This window comes from Prionailurus bengalensis, chromosome A1, assembly GCF_016509475.1.
Source record: "Prionailurus bengalensis isolate Pbe53 chromosome A1, Fcat_Pben_1.1_paternal_pri, whole genome shotgun sequence".
Classification (NCBI taxonomy): domain Eukaryota; kingdom Metazoa; phylum Chordata; class Mammalia; order Carnivora; family Felidae; genus Prionailurus; species Prionailurus bengalensis.
The window spans coordinates 82,484,748-82,503,440 of NC_057343.1; the positions used below are offsets into that span (position 1 = coordinate 82,484,748).

General features: G+C 49.8%; 1 protein-coding gene across 1 annotated transcript in view; it reads left to right on the forward strand.

The window, feature by feature from the left end:
• The window catches only part of CUL4A (cullin 4A), a 46,714-nt gene that overhangs the window by 12,568 nt on the left and 15,453 nt on the right, over nucleotides 1-18,693 (forward strand). Inside the window, exons 4-14 of the mRNA XM_043583248.1 lie at nucleotides 2,613-2,682; nucleotides 3,836-3,909; nucleotides 6,410-6,572; nucleotides 7,065-7,154; nucleotides 8,486-8,568; nucleotides 11,577-11,644; nucleotides 13,718-13,836; nucleotides 16,209-16,401; nucleotides 17,654-17,758; nucleotides 18,068-18,178; nucleotides 18,262-18,347. Of these exons, the coding sequence (XP_043439183.1) occupies nucleotides 2,613-2,682; nucleotides 3,836-3,909; nucleotides 6,410-6,572; nucleotides 7,065-7,154; nucleotides 8,486-8,568; nucleotides 11,577-11,644; nucleotides 13,718-13,836; nucleotides 16,209-16,401; nucleotides 17,654-17,758; nucleotides 18,068-18,178; nucleotides 18,262-18,347 (1,162 nt within the window). The remainder of the gene's footprint in view (nucleotides 1-2,612; nucleotides 2,683-3,835; nucleotides 3,910-6,409; nucleotides 6,573-7,064; nucleotides 7,155-8,485; nucleotides 8,569-11,576; nucleotides 11,645-13,717; nucleotides 13,837-16,208; nucleotides 16,402-17,653; nucleotides 17,759-18,067; nucleotides 18,179-18,261; nucleotides 18,348-18,693) is intronic.

Genomic DNA, 18,693 nt, shown 5'->3' on the forward strand with positions numbered 1-18,693 from the left:
CATCGCCACTGTGGTGAACCGCAGAAGGGCCAGCCTGCCAGCCTGCGGCATCCGTGTGGAGTCCCACATAGCAGCAGCGTGGTCCACGCGGCAGAAGGACAGAGGTGACCGGCGTGTTCACGATTTCCTGTGTCTTCCTACTCCGTAGATGACGGCAGGCTTTGGGCTTCTTTACGAAGACCCTCCGTGAGCAGCGTGTAGCCTGCGTGCACGTGTGGAGCGCCGGCAGCAGGCTGGGTTTGTGTGTCTACACGGCACGGCCCTCGGTTAGTGCTGCGGCTCAGAGGTGAACGTGACAGGCTTCCTGCCTCTGTGGACTTTGTAGGCTAATGAGGGAGGCAATAATTCAATCGTCCAAACTGTGAACTGTGACAAATGTTGTGGCAGAAAATGTCCTCTGCGGTCATAGCAGGCAGACCTGATTGAGGTGAGGGGTGTCAGGTGGTGGGCCGGGGTGAGGGCGGCTTGTCCTTCTGCACACTCTGCTGGGGTAGGAGAGTGGGGTAACCCGGCTTAGCGTGGGCGAAAAGAGAACCAGTCACTCTTCTACTTGGCGTGGGCGCTGTCTTTTGGGTTTCTTCCTTCTTGTTGAATCCTTGTAGTCACGGGCATATGTATTCGCACTTTGCCACGGGGTATTCCGTGTTTGCTGTTTGACACCTGACCGACCCCTCTCAGTACACTGCTTAAAACCTTAGCTAGGCCTGGCCCTTCTCCAGACAGGAGGGGACAGTGTTGGGAGCCTATGATGACAGGCAGTATGTCTTAACGCCCCGAGGGTGCTCATGTGAGGCTCTGGGCTTTGGTATGTAGAGGGCTGGAGCTCGGTGCATGCCGGCCTTACCGTTTCGTACTGTTTTCCATGGGAAACCGCAAGTGACGGCTTCACCCAGCCAATTGAGGAGAAGCATCTCGTGTAGTAAGCCCTACACGCAGGGCCGCTCCCTCCCAAGGAAGCCCTGTGCCGGGCCGAGTGCTGCTTGCTCGCTTTTGGCGCCTGCACCATCCGGCGGTGTGGGACTGGCTAGTGGGAGTCTCACCCCGGGCAGCTCCACCTTCCGACAGAGCCTGGCCCCCCAGCTGATGCAGAGTGCCCTGGAGACCTGCCAGGGTATCAGCAATTGGCTTGTGTCCAGCACCGGGTGCCAGAGCTGCTGGGTCCCTGCTACATGTGCTTGGGACTTACTCTTCATTTTTTTAGACTGTCTGTGTCAGGTTCTCATATTGTAGGCCACTGTAAATTTGAGCAGTCATAAAAGATTTCTTCCGGAATAACATGTTAACCATTGAACGACTAGGTTTTTGCTAGGATTTACGATTTGTGATTTATTAGCAAAGCCCCAGGAGAAAATAAGATGTGTGGCCAGGACCACTGTGGCTGAGGTCAGCTCTCCTTACTTGGATGACAAGGATGCACGTGTGCCCGTCAGTTCCTTACAGCTTCCCGATCTTCTGTCCTCTTTCCAAAGTCCTGGTTGTGTCCTCCCCTTCACTGGCTCCCCTCGCTCCATCAGACCGCCTTGCCGACTGAAGACTCTGACACCTGTCTGATTTCACAGCTCACACCCTGGCCCATGCGCTGCTTCTGTACGTGCTGTGGATTTTACATGTAACCTCACACCAGTTCTGAAGAAACCGAGGTCAAGGGAAGTTCATCGCTGGCCCAGGGTCCTGGAGCTGGGACTGTACAGAGGGTGCAGCATGTGTATCGTGCGGTTGGGGAAACTGGAGGCGCACAAATGTGGGGAGTTTTGTAAGCCATAGGCAGCGTGTAGACGTTTATGACAATGACTTTGCCCAAACCTGTGAAGGCCGTGCTGGATGCATTTGGCTGTAGTTTGCTCTAGGAGTCCGTGTTGGAGTTTTCTTCTTTCTATAAGCAGTATGTTGAGCCTTCTTAAAAAACACATTCTAATTATCGAGGTGAGAGTGTTCTAATTTGGTGCATGAATGAGACTTCATATCAATTCTCATTGAGAATATAGGTTAAAGTTAAACCTCAGTCACCTCCCTCCAACTGCCTGTTCCCTGGTGCTATTAATAGTCGACCTGCTTTGTCACCACTGGAACAGTGCAGGTTGGGGTCTGTCCCCACCACCCTTTGCAGGATAGGCCCTTAGGTCCAGCCACCCAGATTCATGAAGCCTGTGACCTGGTGGTTAATTCAGCCAGCAGGGCTCTACAAGGAACCTGGCCATAACAGCAACGAGGGGAACGGGAAAGTTGGGGTTGTGGCTGGAGGCTCATCACAAATTGGGAACACAGTTCAGCGATGCAGAAAACCTGCACCTGTGGTCCCTCTGGTCCTTCAGTATTCTTTTTTTTTTTTTTTAAGTTTGTTTATTTTTGGAGAGGGAGAGAGAGAATCCCAAGCAGGCTCTGCACAGTCAGCACAAAGCCCCATGCAGGGCTCGATCTTACAAACCATGAGATCATGACCTGAGCCGAAGTCGAGTCGGACACTCAACCGACTAAGTCACACAGACGCCCCTGGTCCTTCTGTATTCTGACAACAAAATGATGTGTAGATTCTGTGTCAAGAGCTGCAGTTATGGGGTTAAAGCTGTAATAATTGGCCAGCATTTCTAAAGTTTTCCTTAGCAGGTCTGCACAGACTCACTAGATAGTGTTTTATTTTTAAAGAAGATTAACACATGCTGGCAAGATCATTGCAGACAAATGGTAAGCGTATTGACTTTTCTGTTAACCCTGGTTTTAGGGACAGTGTGCTGTCCCATAATCTCCATAATCTTCATCGGTAGAGCCCAGTATCTGGTCTCACCGATGCACTTCCTCTTGGTCCTGTTCACCCTCTGCTGTAGCTAAGCAGGAAGGGGATTGGGTAGCTGGGAGGGTGTGCCCCTTTCAGTCCAGCTGTCTTTTTTTTTCCCCCACTTTCTAACCAAAGATGGCCTCGTCCATCTTCCCTCACCCATCTGAGGACATTGTGGGCCAGACTGTGGGCCGAGATAGGGAAGTGCTGTTTGGGATTCTGTTTTGGGTCAGATGCTGCCATCCAGCTCAACATAGTAGGACAACAGGGCAGGGAAAAGCTGCCTGTGTGAATGGCTGCATTTCTGGATTGGGGCCAGCTGCTAATTTGACCTTCAAACCCACCTGACAGCCCACGGTACCTGAGCTGATTCCTGAATGGGTCTCTAAAGTTTTTCTTAATCCCACTTTATGCCTGATAATCAAGCCTGACTTTCAGGTTTTTACTGTAACTGGACAGCCAAAGTCTTAGACTTTGCAGATGTATTGATTCTGATCTGTTTTTATGCATGTGAGTTTTTAGCATGACCTGGCTGTGGGGGAAAACATGGTAGTAGTACCTTTCCTAATAAGGAGGTGAGTAGGGGACAATAAATGAACCTCTTTTCCAGGCCAGGCACCTGGTACATGGTCAGAATAGATAAACGTCTGTTAGGAAGGCTATGTTAGGAGAATCACAAGGTTCCTGGTGGTCCTGTGTCGTCTTCGCTCGGCTTGCAAAAGAAAGTCAAACATGGGGCCAAGAGCCTCATGCCGATGTGACAAGGACTAATTATTTAAAAAGCTTAGAGCATCTCTTCAGGTTTGTGAGGTTTACCACATCAGGCAGGAAGTGACCAGATTTCCCTTGTAGTCAGATTTTCTGGACCAAAGAGATGAAAATCAAACACCAAAGGAGCAATTAAATTTGGGGAAAAAAATCAATCATGAAGGTCTTGGTGGGGAGAATCCTCAAGAAACAATTACTGTAAGATTTGAGACAGCTACCAGTTACAGTTCAGAAGACCTACTCTTGGATATTTAGTTAGTAAGTTACATAAATAAATGCTTTTCTAATTGCCAGATCATGATCAGAAGTATTTTCCTGTTTTTGGACCGCACTTACGTACTGCAGAATTCCATGCTTCCTTCTATCTGGTGAGTGTCCTGGTCAGTAGGGCCGTGTCTGTGCTCCTTCATGTCAGCCAGAATCACTAGCGCACCTGTCCAGGCCCAGGCGTACCTTAGCCCCGGAGTGAGGGGGCCGAGCCGGGCCGGCCACGCCCAGGAGGAGCCCCTTGGGGCACCCTGACCAGCTTGCAGTGAGTGTCACAGTACAGGTGGCGGGCAAGCACAGCAGGACTGTGGGAAGCCACATTTCTGTCCCTGGGCGCTGCACGCCAGGGCCATCTGGAACCAAGGGCACACGGTTCACCTCGGCTGGGACAGAGAGGCCCAGGCGCTCACTGACTCCAGCAGCTGCCCTGCTCTGAGAAGACCGAGGCTGGTGAGGTCATGGCCCGGGGCCCTGAAGTCCCCCACAGCTCCCCATCCGGCTGACCGACCACAGATACGGAGACCTCGTTTCAGTCTGCTCGTCAATCATACAGCATCTTTCAGGGACTCCCTGCCCTGTGGCTCTGGGTGCTCGTCACTGACTTCCACACCCTGTTGCTGATGCCATTCGCCACTCCACCTGCCCCTGAGGCTCCCGCTCCTGCCTCCTGATCAGACTTGTGCCTGATGTCGCCCTCGGCTTCTTCCCGGTCTCTGTTGGCATAGAAGCCCATTCTCCCATTCCCTTTAAACCCAAGTTCTTTAACAAGGTGCTTTCTTTTCAGTTTCCTCTGCGTCTGTTTCCTCTGACCCGAGGCACGGACACCGCCCTTCCTGAGGTGTCCGTGACCCCTGCTTACCAGACCCACGGACACTTTTTGTCTTTATTTCATGTTCCCGCCCATCTGTGCAGCTTTGGACACTCCTGGTTGGATGTCTGTCCATCCTCAGTACCACTTTGCTCCTCATTCTCTTACTGGCGTCTGCACCTGCACTGTGCTAGGCTTCTGCACGGGGCTGCAGAAAGGATAGCCTTTGTTCATAGAAACAGCAAGCATGTAACTGAAGATAACGGAAGGTCACATGGTTGCTACTCTACAAAGCACTGTTCTAAGAGGTTTGGCACCTGCTCCTTTAGTCTGTGGTACAGCTCTGCAGGGGATGACCATTATCGCCTCCACTCTACAGACGGAGAAACAGGCAGAGCGCTCCCAGCTTGTGGGGCTGCCGGGTCGGAACTGTTCATTTGTGAACATAGTTTATAACATAACGTGTCGTATAAACTGTAAGCCCTGCTCACAGCCTAGCGATAGCAGCCTCGGGCCACTGTCAGAGACAGAAAACCTGAGCGGGACAGTGCAGTATGAGACGCCCCAGGCAGGATGCAGAAGGAGGCTGAGCCCTGGTCTGGGCCTGAGCTTCGCAGAGCCAGCAGGACTGGTGAGGGGCTGAGGTAGGAGAGGTGGTAGTGGAGGGGAGGGGGCAGCGAGTTTGAAGTGTGGTCTGTGTGGAAACAGGAGCCGCCCAGGACGCACAGGTTGTGGGGGAGGCAGAGACGTGGATCGAGAAGACTGCTCGATGGCTTGTGGGGAGCAGCTGAAGCCGGAAGCGGAGATTGAGATTTTAGGAAGAAGCGGAGCAACAGTGAACACTTCTTCCGTACCACACCTGCTACCTGCCTCGCCCAGTGTGGAAAGGGTTTACGGGCGTAAAGCAGTGTGTGTGATGCCATTTGCGGTTAGGGAAGGACAGGCAGAGACCCAGAGGCACTGTGAGCAGGGGCTGGGGTCAGGAGTCAAACCCAGGCGGCCGGCTCGAGCCCCCACGACTGACCGCTGTGCTTGACTGCTGTGTCCTCCAAGTGCACACGAGACCCAGGCCTGCACCTCCTGCAGGGAACCAGAAAGGCCTTTTGTGGTGTACATTGGAGGAAAGGCTTCACCACGGGTGGAGCTCCCCAGAATCCGCACTCACCTGTCTACTGCTCACCGCCCCCCACTGCCCATTCAGAAGACCCTGCTGGGTCCAGGCACTGAGTTGTGTCTGTCTGCTCGGTATCTGGCTCCTGGGGGACCTGTGGAGGTGTCTGAACAGAGCACAGGACCTTTTATCCCATGGTGTCTGCACAACTGCCGAGAGCTGGTTTCCTCCTGAATTCCTCAGCAACAAGCGGAGGGCGTGTGGTGGCCTCTTCGCAGTGCGTTTCACACTCCAGCCGCCAACGGAGGGGATCGAGTGCCATCAGAGGAAGAGGTGTATGGCAAGCTCTGGAGAGGGACCAGAGACGGAAAAGGGAAGGATAGAGCCAGCCGGGTGGCGAGTGTGTGATCCCGCCCCAGGAAGAAGGATGTGAGCTGTTCCCAGATTGACGTACTTCTCAGTGATGCCTGACCCACCCCAGGACACGGCCTTGATAAGAAAGCAAATACAAGGCACAGTAGGCTGGCCACAAATGAAAACACAACAAAGGAGTACTTGACAGGTGGATTGAGAGAATTAGCAAATCAACAGTTTGGGCTAACAGGCACAGCGTAGCTTGGAGCTTCACCTGGAACTTCTAAAATGAAACTAAAATCTAGTCTTGTTTTTACTGTTTGTACAGGGATATGGGATTGGAGCTTTTTAGAAACCATATCATTAGTGATAAAATGGTTCAGAGTAAAAGTATTGACGGGATTCTGCTATTAATTGAACGAGAAAGAAGTGGTGAAGCCGTGGATCGGAGTTTGTTAAGAAGTCTGCTGAGTATGCTCTCTGACCTTCAGGTAATCTGTCCTGTCCTAAACGTTTACCAATAACTCCTACTAGTCTGTATCTATATCTGCTGAGTTTGCTGTCTGACCTCGGGTAATCTGCCCTGTCCTAAATGCCCCAATACTTCCTGATAGTCTGTACTACTTATACCAAAATAAACTGGTGTATGAAAGATTTAAATGCAAAAAACTAAAATAATAAAAGTGGCTGTTAAAAATGAGCAAGAGGAGTGACTGTCAGGCTAATGCCAGATCAGGAACCACAGAGGAAAGTGCCCTTAGGACACAGACCCAGTGCTCCAAGGCCAGGGCGGTGCCTCCTGCCCAGGCCCTTAAGGAGCCCATACGCTGGGCCGATCTGCCCAGGCCTCTGGAGGAGAGGCACACAGGCAACTCCTTAGGGCAAGTCACCGCAGCCATGCTCCCTCAAAAGCTTGGATTATCAGCACTTCCAAAGGTAGGTTTCTTTTCTGTAATTGGCCAGTAATTTTGCTCTTTTCTTAGGTATATAAAGATTCATTTGAAGTGAAATTTTTGGAAGAAACTAATTGTTTATATGCTGCAGAAGGCCAGAGATTAATGCAAGAAAGAGAGGTAAGACAAGGAGGTACTTCTAAGTCATCTTATTTCTTTTTAAAGAAGTGCGTTTAAGTTAATTTTTAAAAGTTTGTCTTTCCACATACACAAACATTTTATAAGAAATCTTCTGAAAGCCACAATCTAGCTGAAATTCTCAGTCACAGGCTTCATTGTTCTTACAGTAAAGACTTAATTTCTTATAACTTAGAAACTTTTTGTAAATGTTTATTTTCAAGAGCAAGCACGAGTTGGGGAAGGGCAGAGAGAGAGGAGGACAGAGGATCCAAAATGGGCTCCAAGCTGTCAGCACAAAGCCCAACACGGGGCTTGAACTCACGAACTGTGAGATCATGACCGGAGCCAAAGTTGGGCACTCGACCGACTGAGCTGCCCAGGCGCCCTTGACTTAGAAACTTTTTTATTGCCCTTCCCCTGCCAAGTGAAAAAGCCAGTAAGGTAGCTTCTACATGTAAAGTAACTCAAGTTAAAACAAGAGGATAAAAGGAAATCTTAACTGTAAAGATGACCTAAGCACACCCCAAATCTTCCATTTGTATGAGGCTTTGGAAAAAATTACCCAAAAGACCACAGGAAAAAACATATAACAGTAGCCATATGAACCCAAAATCTTGGCAAGCAGTTAGAGCAGAGACTGAAGGAAGCCCCTGGGGACCCTCCCCCAAATGTTGATCGTTGTTGCGCAGGATGAACTGACCGTTGGTTCTCCATCCCGGTTTTGGAGAGGACACATTATGTGCGGTACCCAGCCTTGCTGCCACCACTGGGTCAGAGCGCTAGAGACCGTATTAGGGGGCCCCCTAGGCCGTCAGGTGACAGGAGGAATGCCCTTTGCCTCTGGAGATCTTCTGCATCCGTGCTGTTTGGCCTCCCCAAGTGAACACCCAGTCTGTCAGTTAGCTTTTGCTGACCCCACTCGTTTGGGGCCAGGGGATGCCATTAGGCCTGCACCCTCTGACCTGAGTGCTGCTGCTCGCCTGCCCATAGGGCCTCAGTGATGGCAGGGACCCACGGCCTCGTCTCAGGAGCTTGACGGTGAGCGGGACACAGCAAAGAAGGGCTGCCCTGCCCTCACTCTAGAGGTCACTTTTACTGTCCAGAACTGAGTTTCAGGAAACTCTATACTATGTATCCTGCCCACCTTCACGCCCCCCGCTCATCTGTTCTCATACTTGCCTTGAATATATAAGGTGGTTTTTTTTGTTTTTTTAATTTTTCTGTGGACAACAGTGTTTCAGCTTCTTGGGTAACATCAAGAATCTTTGTTACTTAAAAAAAAATAAAATAAAATCTTTGTTACTGACATGTTTAAATGTTGTGTTTGGAAGGTTCCAGAATATCTTAACCACGTAAGTAAGCGTTTAGAGGAGGAAGGAGACCGAGTAATCACGTACCTAGACCACAGCACACAGTGAGTACCATTCATTTACTCAGTTCTCACGGCGTGGCCGTAGCCCGCCCTGTTCCTGGCTGTTTATTGAAATAAACGCTGTCTTCGTGGACTCAGCCAGTACTATCAGAGTATCTTTGTTGTTAGCACGTTTCACTTATGTTATTTGTAATTATCCAGCACCTGTGAGTCACAACAAGTGCCCTGTTGTGAGTTCTCAGTGAGTTCTCATCCGAAAGGAGTACTTGAGGCTGAGGAACTTGGCATCTTGGGGTTTAGTGACAAGGGATTCTATTTATGTTGATGGAGTATAATTGAGTGTCGGGCACTTTGGGTTGTAAACTTTTTGTTAGATGTGGAATGTAGCTGTAATTTTTATTTATGGTATTAAGTCACATTTTTTCTTCTCATCTAATTTTTGTTTTCTCTAAACCTGAAGTTGGTAAGCAGCTAGGGAAAAGTAAAACTTGTGTGGATGTCTGTTTCTCACCCTGCACGTAACATTTATTCAAGTGAGGAGAGGTAAGAGAAACCAGAGATAGAAGAGACTGAAGGGTAGAAAGTGCAGTGGGGCAGGCAGGATGAGAGGGGCACCGATGTGGCACCTTGAGAATACAGAGAACAGAGGGTCAGGAGAGGAAAGGTGAGCTTGCTTTAGACATTTGAGGGGCCCATGGGGAGCCCCAGGTCTACATAGAAGGATGGTCGTGCTGAAGCCAGGACAGCTGTGTTCCGGGTCCCCTGGGGACCAGGGAGTCACAGGGGCTGGAGGTCAGCAGCAGGGACGCACAGGGAGTAGGAGGGAAAATGATGTGCCAGTAGGTCACATCAAGGTTGGATAAGAGTCTTCGCTAAGTATCTGGAACATTTTTTTCTGTTGATGTTTTCCATATACTGTGAAGTTCAGGAACTTCAGGGAGAGAGATACATGGTAAATCATGGCGAACAGCAAGCAAATCACCCGCCCAGTTCAGGATGGGGGGGGGGGGGGGCACTGGGGCCACTGGGGCCTTCTACCTTATGACCTGTAGGCGTTGGGCACAGCAGTCCTTTTCCTTTTCACACGTGCTCATCCACCCCTGTGCATATGCTAGATTTGAAATTTCTCCCCCCAATTTTAAAAAGTATATTGCTTACAAGTATATGTAAGTTATTTAAGCAAACGAGTAACAGATAAAGGTGGTTCGCCTCTGGGCTCGAGCACAGGTGGATGGAGGGCACACTGACTGAGGCGGCTCCTGCCACGCTGGGTGATTCAGATGTCACAAAATAAACAGTTGCCATCAAGGACAGAAGAGGGAAGCCACGGCTGAGCAAGCCACACCTGCCTTCGCGCTGGGCTCCACATGCTCCTTCCTGCCCCCATGCCCTCAGAGGACAGTAGACGGCATCCCGGATGCGGAGCATGCTTGAGGGCAGCGGGGCACTGCTTTGAACTGCACCTTGTGACCCGCCTCATGCTGGACACCACAGCCAGGTCACCCGGCAGGCCCTACCCCAGGGACTCTCATCCCTCAGTGTGGGAAGGACCCGCTCTCCTGCTGCTTGGCACAGTCGGTAGATTGTCACTTTGTCACTGTAGATTATAAGGTCGATTCTTGGGCACCTGGGTGCTGAGGCAGCGCATTCCCCAGGACTGCACCTCTGGGCTCGAGGGGCCTGCAGTTTCTGCCCTGGGCTCTGCTGGGACCTGTCAACGGCACCCGGGCTCATGTGGGTGCTGCATGGGCTGTTGGAATGGAAACGGTGATGGAGTCTTGATTGCATGCCGCCTGGAGGAAGTGGTTCCGTGAACACAGGACAAGTTGCTCGGCAAAGCCAGTCATCGGGAAACTGCACCAAAACCGGTGTGGTTCCACCTCACGCCTGCCACCGTGGCTTTTGAGTAAAAAAGGCACACAGCACGAAGCCCGGGCGAGGACCAGCAGAAGTCAGAACTGCCGTGCATGGTCAGTAGGAACATGGGCAGCTGCCCAGAAGACGGATCGTTAGCTCCTCAGCTCCCCAGAGTGGTAGACAGAGCTAGGTGTTTTTTTCAACACACCAGTTCTACTCCCAAATAGATAAGTAAAAACATCCGCAAGACTTGCTTGCAAATATTCAGGCAGCGTTACTCAGTAGTCAACAAGGAGAAACCACCCACTGCCCCCTGGTGACGTGCCGCTAAAGCTGTTTGGAGGAGGATCGGTGCACTACTGGCCCTCCCTGCTGTCAGCCCCTGACCTCTGACCTCCGCCCCCACCTCCCGTCATCGCGCTGCCCCTCCCGAAGGCAGACCCTCACCTCTCAGTGGGCACAGTCCCTGACCTCTGCTCTCTCGCAAGGGGGGTATGTGCTTTCTCTGGGGTCGCTGTTAGGTTTAAGGTGGGCCATTGTAAAGTTCTTTATGAAGCAAAGACTTGAGAAGATACCCGAAGTTAATAATCTTGGGACTAAAGCACATGTCTGATTAAGAAAAACTAAAACGACATGAACTATGGAATATGTACTCAGGAAGGACAGTTGTGCATGTCCCCAACAGTCATGGGGACATGTCACACTTGGCGATGTTTCAGAGTTTCAAATATTCTGTTCGATGTGACACTTCCGTAGTGTGGGCCTCACAGAGGAGCTTCCTTGATAAGTGGTGATGGGAGGGGGCAGGCTCCCTGCCTGGAGGTTGTGGGGCCTGGAGCAGGGGCGGCCCCTGTAGAGGTTGTGGGGCCTGGAGCAGGGGCGGCCGCGGAATGGGGGACGGGGCCAGTGTGCCTTGAATCCAAAAGGCAAAGCTTTGTTTTGACAATTGCCAGCCAGGCATGGGGGTGCAGGGCACTTGACTGTCTGCTGGTGTCTCCTTTTCCCTGGACCCCTGATCTCTGTTGTCCAGTAAGATTGTCTTTAGAAAGATTTCAGAGTCCTCATGGACAGCAGGGAGATGGCTGTTCTGATTAACTCCGTGTCAGGTGTGTAGACAGTAAATGCCCCATCTTTACAGGTGATCAAAGTCTCTCCATCAATTGCTTACACCTTGTCTTTTTGCCTCATAATAGGAAACCACTGATTGCTTGTGTGGAGAAACAGCTGTTAGGAGAACATTTGACAGCAATTCTGCAGAAAGGTAGATTTTCCTAACTTTTGTGTCAAGTTACCCTGCATGGTCGCCCTTGACCATGAGTGAGTGAAACGGCGTAAATACCAGCTTAAGGACATCCATTACGATGAGACAGTCACTAAAAATCGTTGGCAATAACGAGCATGTTAGCCATGGAAACACCAGGAAAGGCGTCTGGTAGAAATCAAGAAATCACAGGACATGCTGTTCTCAGCTGAAGCCGCTGAGAAACCCCCTGGGCCACAGACAGCTTGCAGCTGGGTCCTTGTGCGTGCCTACGGGCGCTGGCAGGCACAGAGCTCCCAAGGGTGCAGGCTGGTCGCACGGGCTGCGTGGCTGTGGTGGGGCTTCCTCCCCACCACAGCCCCCCAAGAGGCTGAACGCCACGTGAACTGCCAGGTGGCTGGGGACTTCGGCCAGAGTCCCGAGTATGCCGGACAAACCCTCCGCTGGCAGAGGGAGGGCGCAGCACTGCTGACTGGGCAGCGTGCCCTCTTGTGCCACATCGCTGGTGCTGCTCGTCAGGCCCTGGTAAGGGTGGTTCCAGCAGCTACTGTGTGTCCCGGAGGAGCGTCCCGCCTGCCCTCTGTGTCTGTGCCCTTCACAGTGTGCTTAGTTCTCTGGGGTTCAGAGCGCACGGTCTCCCCCTTTTCAGTCCTTCACAGTACTTTGTATAACTATTAGGTGTGTAATGTTACCATTTGAAAGTCATGATGGAGCTACAGGATTTATTTCAAGATGTTGGAGACCTTAAAGCTTAATTATGGGGAGGCCCAGAATTATGGACGTAAATTATAAATTATAAGAAAAATAAATAGCCAAATATATTCTGATTTGGACTCTGCTCTGCCAGGTGGTGGTTATTATCTGTAATGAGACACCTGAGCATAGGGTCTCCACGTGAAACCAGAACAAAGCCAGGAGGGGAGAGCTGGCATTACTGAGTGCCGGTATCTTCTAGGCCCAGGAACCCCCCCCTCCCCACCCTGTGAGGTCATGACCCCATCATACAAGCAAGGAAAGCGGCTCCAAACAGCCTGACACAGGTGCCTCCAAGCACAGCCCCTAAGCCAAGGTCCAGGTGCGAATCTGGATCTCTGTCCTTCTGCACTGAGAATCATTCACACGGACGAGGTCTGGATTTACTGTCCGCCTAAAGCAAGTGTGTTCAAACCCCATACTACGTATTTTCTGAAAGGAGTCTTAGGATGAATGACTTTAAGTAAATAGTAGAAATTTGCATAAAGTCTTCCAAGAACATGGCAAATTATGTACAAGCTTAATCTAAATTTTATTAAGAGACATTTGAAAAATGAGAAGCTGTAGTTTTTGAGTTCTTGAAGAAAGACATTTAGGGTTTCAGTAGGATAAATTATAAAAAATTATTTGCAAAAAAAATTATTTGCATCACTAGGTCAGAATGTAATTCGGAGAAATAAACATTTGGAGCCCTTGCTAAAGATGTGTGATTCTGGCCCCAGGACGCACCTGTGTGCACCTGTTTACCTCCTTTGATGTGTGGACACTGTGCCCACGTGACAGAAGAACCTGAGACTTGAGTCACATGGCTCACACCTCCCCACGCCTGGCCTCGCAGCCTCTGCGGGGCTGTCACAAAGCAGACATCTTAGACTGTTTTCTCTTCCTGATTTCCATACTGTTTTAGAAAGGCTTCGTAAAAATCTAAACACCTAAAACAGGAAAACCCCCAAAAGTGCTATGTTAAATACTTCAGAATCCCCAATGGACAGCAGACGCTTCTCTCCCACGGCTTATCGCATAAGCGGATAGAGTAGATGACCTGACAGGTTAGACTCGGGCCCCCAGATCTGCTCTCTGAGTGATGATAGTGAGAGGTGCCCAGGGGCGCTGCCCTGGCCGCTGTGTTAGTGGGACCAGGGCTCTGGCGACCTGAATTGAGCAACACGGCCGCTAGCGTCCTCTGGCGGTGGGGCCTGGCCAACGGGGCTGTGTAGGACTGTTTCTCACCCACGGAGGACAGGGGTCGGCCCACACGTGTGAGGCGCCCATTCACACATGGACCCCCGAGCTGCCCTAACACTCGCTGTGCCGTCGCAGGGCTCGACCAGCTGCTGGATGAGAACCGAGTGCCCGACCTCACCCAGATGTACCAGCTGTTCAGCCGCGTGAAGGGTGGGCAGCAGGTCCTGCTGCAGCACTGGAGCGAGTACATCAAGGTGCGTGGGGCTGTCGTGATGCACGGTGACCGTGCCTGTGGAGGGCAGCGTCCTGTCTCCCAGCCGTGTGGCTCCCGACATGGGGAGGGGCTCTTCTCGAGACGGGGGCTCAGGTGGACAGCAATCTTGCGTTTCCTCCCCGATGACTGAGGCAAACCTTTTCTGAAAGATGGCCCCGCCTGTGAGCACCCCACAGCCAGACGTCATTAAAGGCTGCCATCGGTCACCTGCCTGGGCTCCAGTGCCACGTACAGCTACAACTTTCAAAAAGTCACATTTCTGTGCATCTGATTTTTAAACACCTCATGCCTTTGTTCATTGACCATGAGAATGGTTACACGTTTTGGTGTATCCATTTGGTGGCATGTGTGCTGCCACGTCTCCCACCATCCAGATCCGTTACTGTCACAGTGCTGTGATGTTTCTGTGACGCATCTGTATACGGTCATGGGAAGGCAGCAGCAGGACCCTCATGCTGACGGAGGGGGTGGGGGCGCACAAGGCTGTGCTGGTGACAAGTCGGGGGAACAGCATACTCTGGGGCGGGGGTGGCAGCCTGGAGACGCTGGACGCAGTGTGCCAGTGCCAGGATCCTGGTGGTGATACCATTCTGCAGCTTTGCTGGATATTGCCATCAGGGGGAGCTGAGCCAAGTGTAGGAGGGATCTCTGTTCTTTCCGCTGAACGTGAATCTGTAGTGGTCACAGAAAGTTCAGTTATATAGAAAGGATGATGGAAAGCTTGCACGCATGCTGCTTTATGGAATAATCAGTCCTAAGATTGCTTATCTGCCTCCACGTGGGAAGCTCATGCCCACAGGCACAACCCCCTGATACTTTGTACACAACAACATGGAGCTGGACGTGGTTACCAACTCATGCCAGCAACAGAGCTGTATGTTCCAGAAAGATTGGAGAACGAGGGCTTTGCTGACGAGTAGCCCTAGGAGCAGGAACATGTGCTGAACGCGAGAGCTCCCCTATACACATGCAGTCCAGGTCTTAGAGATCAGTGGTGTGACCGCTGTTCCTGAGTGTCCGTCAGCGACATGCAGTCACACTGACAGGAGTGGAGATTATGTTCTACACTGTGTCGTTATCACAGTGAAGCTGATCCCTGGCAGTATGTGTGTGTTATTTTTAAATGCACTCAGTACAAAAGTGTACGGAGGAAAATCCCTCCCACCCCGGCTGGGCATACCGTGTCCCTCTCCAGAAGGGATCGCTGCCAGTTTCATTTGTACCATTTTGCCAGTAATCTGCCTTCACTTATGTATAGGATACGTAAGTATGTGTACGTATGCTATTAAGACCAGTTTTCCCAAAGTACATATCTGAAAAGACAAAATTGGACTGAGGGAATTTTGAAGATCTTACTGGCTTTATTTGGTACCATCCAGCCGATAGAAAGGAGCCTCAGGGAGCTGTGTGATAGGGAAGCCTTTTATAGACAGGACGGGGCAGGACTAGGAAGTTATCCTGGCAAAGACTGATTGCTTGTGGCAAGGTCACCTTCCTGAGGGGATGACAGGGAACCGTCTGGCAGATGACGTCACTAGTGCTGACAAGCCTAGTGATTGAGTGCTTGAAGACTCTGTTCCTCGGAGGGGCCAAAACCTCAGTTAGGTCAGGTGTTAAGCCCTGGTTTGCTGACGTGAGGCTTAGCACAGTGACTCCATTTGGGGCCTGCTGTCTCTGTCCCTTCTCTAAACACATCAAATAGTATAATTGTATCTACCAAAGTTTGTATCATCAAACAGCTAACTATTATTGTCACATAATAGACTTCTAGTGATGTTTAATATAGCATTTTTCAATTAAAAATGCAGCCTAAAACTGGGCTTTGGTTAGCAGTGGAAGAAAAAGGAAACTCTAGTCAAGAAGTCCAAGTAGGTGTGTTGGGTTAATGGGAACGTCTGAGAAATTTGTAAGTGAAAGTTTTCAGGTTTTTTTAAAATGTTAATTTATTTTGGGCAGGGGGTGGGGGTTGGTTGGGGAGGGCAGAGGGAGAGAGAGAATCTCCACGGAGCCCAGTATGGGGCTTGAACTCACGAACTGTGAGATCATGACCTGAGCTGAGATCAAGAGTTGGATGCTCAACCGACTGAGCCACCCAGGTGCCCCAGTAAAAGTTTATTTTTGTTTTTGTTTTTAAGCAGTGGACATTTTCCCACTAATTCACAAATTCTTTCGAAAGCAGGATTCAAACACCAAAGCATTAATTGTATATTCACTTAACTACTTGAACGTACACTGAATTTGTGGAACTTTTGAAACAATTTAGTATTTAACACCAACGGTGATTATTAAAGTCTCAGGAGAACATGTGTGGTGCCGTTACCTGCCACTGATGTGGTGTGTGTGTTCTTGTAGACTTTCGGCACAACAATTGTCATCAATCCTGAGAAAGACAAAGATATGGTACAGGACCTGCTGGATTTTAAGGACCGAGTGGACCACGTGATAGAAGCATGCTTCCAGAGGAACGAGAAGTTCATCAACTTGATGAAGGAGTCCTTTGAGACGTTTATCAATAAGAGGCCGAATAAGCCCGCAGAACTGATAGGTAGAAAACGTATTTCCAGACGTTGTTTTAATATGGGAAAAGAAAGCAGAACTTAAGCAAAACCTTTCCCCAGAATCTTTAAGCTCCCCTTGGGGAGGGTGGAGAAGGGTTGTGTGTATACTTATCATGTGTGTGTAGAAGCACACACGGCATTTATAAGGGAGAACGGAGCAGTGATTTTGTCAAGTGGCAGCTTGATGTCACAGAAGAAGGAAGAGAGAGTACAGAGGTGCTTCTGGTTCTGTCTGGAGCACGGCCGCTGATCTGCGCTGTGGGATCGGAAGAAGAGGGTTTGCTATGTACGAGTGCCTTGGCGTTACGAGGGTGACGTGACCAGTTAGCATGGAGACGTTAGTGTGTCCCTGTCTTCGCGTTATCTCACCAGCATTAAAATAGGGTAAAATTGGATGTGGTCTTAAAAGATCACGTTTTAAGATGAAGCAGTTTTTAAATTATCACTTTATATAATTATGTCGTGATAATAGCAAAGCATATTTCGGGATTCATAGACTCTCACTAGTCAGTGGAAGTTTTTAGGCAAAGGGCAAAGAAAGATGTAGTAAGTACAGTGATTCAGCGTTGAACTTCCTACTGTTGAGGGTATGTGATGGGGACGTGGGGTTCATTGTGCAGTTTCTACCTCTGTGTATGTTCAGAGGATTTCATAATGAAAAAATTGTGAAGGGAAAAAACTAATAAAAGCAGCGACGAAAGGAGCACCTGGCTGGCTCAGCCAGTGGAGCGTGCGACTCTTAATCTTGGTGTTGTGGGTTCAAGGCCCACATTGAGTGTAGAGATTACTTAAAAAAAATTAAATCTTTAAAAAAGAAAAAGCAACCAAACAAAAAATTCACAAGGCAGTTTAGCTTGGCCTTCATACCACTTTCTGGACTGTGGTTTCTCCAGAGGTGGGTATTGAACTCCTGGAGTGTGGGCTTCTGGAAGGCATGGCCAATCTGTGGTCTCAGGTACGAGAGGCCTGTGTTCAGGGATGCTACATCTGGAAGGTGGGGCCCTCCCGTTGCTGGAGCAGCGGTATAATTATTTATCTCCCATGACTTGAAAATACTTCTCATAGAAAATTCACATGATCTGCCTTTTGTCATAAAATAATATCTTTTTGGAAAGGTTCTAGAGTGTTGCTGTCTACTTTTTGCTTATAGAAATTAAAGATGCTCTTTTTTTCTATTTAGAAAATGTATTATATAAGAAATACTTGTTTTTTAAATACTGTAAACTTTTACTCTCACAGCAAAACATGTTGATTCAAAATTGAGAGCGGGTAATAAAGAAGCAACAGACGAGGAGCTGGAGAGGATTCTCGACAAGGTCATGATAATATTCAGGTTCATTCACGGTGAGACACACTCTGCGCTGTTCCTATTAACACTGAGCAGGGAGAGACGAGACGGTCAACACGTCTGTACATGGGCCCCCTCTTTTCCTTGAGACAGATGGACAGAAACACTCCCGCTTCCGTGTCAGCACGGGGAATGGAGGGGTGGGCGCCCACCGATGGCAGCGCGGGTGTCCTCCTATGGGGGCATCCCGTGCAGGCCCCTGCTGAGCTCCCTGCGGCACAGCCGCCACTGGAGTCTCAGCAGGAGTGAGCAAGTGCGCGTTAATAGTCCAGTGTCTCACGCCATTTTCATTTGCTTATAAACAGGGAAAGATGTCTTCGAAGCATTTTATAAAAAAGATTTGGCAAAAAGACTCCTTGTTGGAAAAAGCGCCTCAGTAGATGCTGAAAAATCTATGTTGTCCAAACTAAAGCACGGTAAGCGTGTGGGCCCCGGGGTGTACCCTTCCCTGCGCTGGGCCTCGTCCCCGGGGGTGCTCACGCCTCCGCTTCTGTCCCAGAGTGCGGCGCGGCATTCACCAGCAAGCTGGAAGGCATGTTCAAGGACATGGAGCTGTCCAAGGACATCATGGTGCAGTTCAAGCAGGCAAGCTCTGTTTGTTTCACGTGGGACAGCCGAACAGGAGCCACCCCGCTTTAAGTTATGTTGGAGGGGGTGCCAGCCAAGGGAAAACCCTCCGCCTTGAGAATCATACTGCTCATGTCCACATGTCCAAATAACTGAAATTCAAAATGAAAAAGAAAAGTAATCCCTAAAAATGCATAAAAATTTTTGATTTAAGAAGTGTCCTAGTGTCCTGTATTGGTAACATAACCAAGAAAGAAAAAATATCCCAAATGACTTTGGAACATGTTGCATGGCTTCAGTGGGATGTGTTCTTGGGACTAGGTGCAAACACATGTTGAACTGTGGTTTGAAAATTACACTGTTT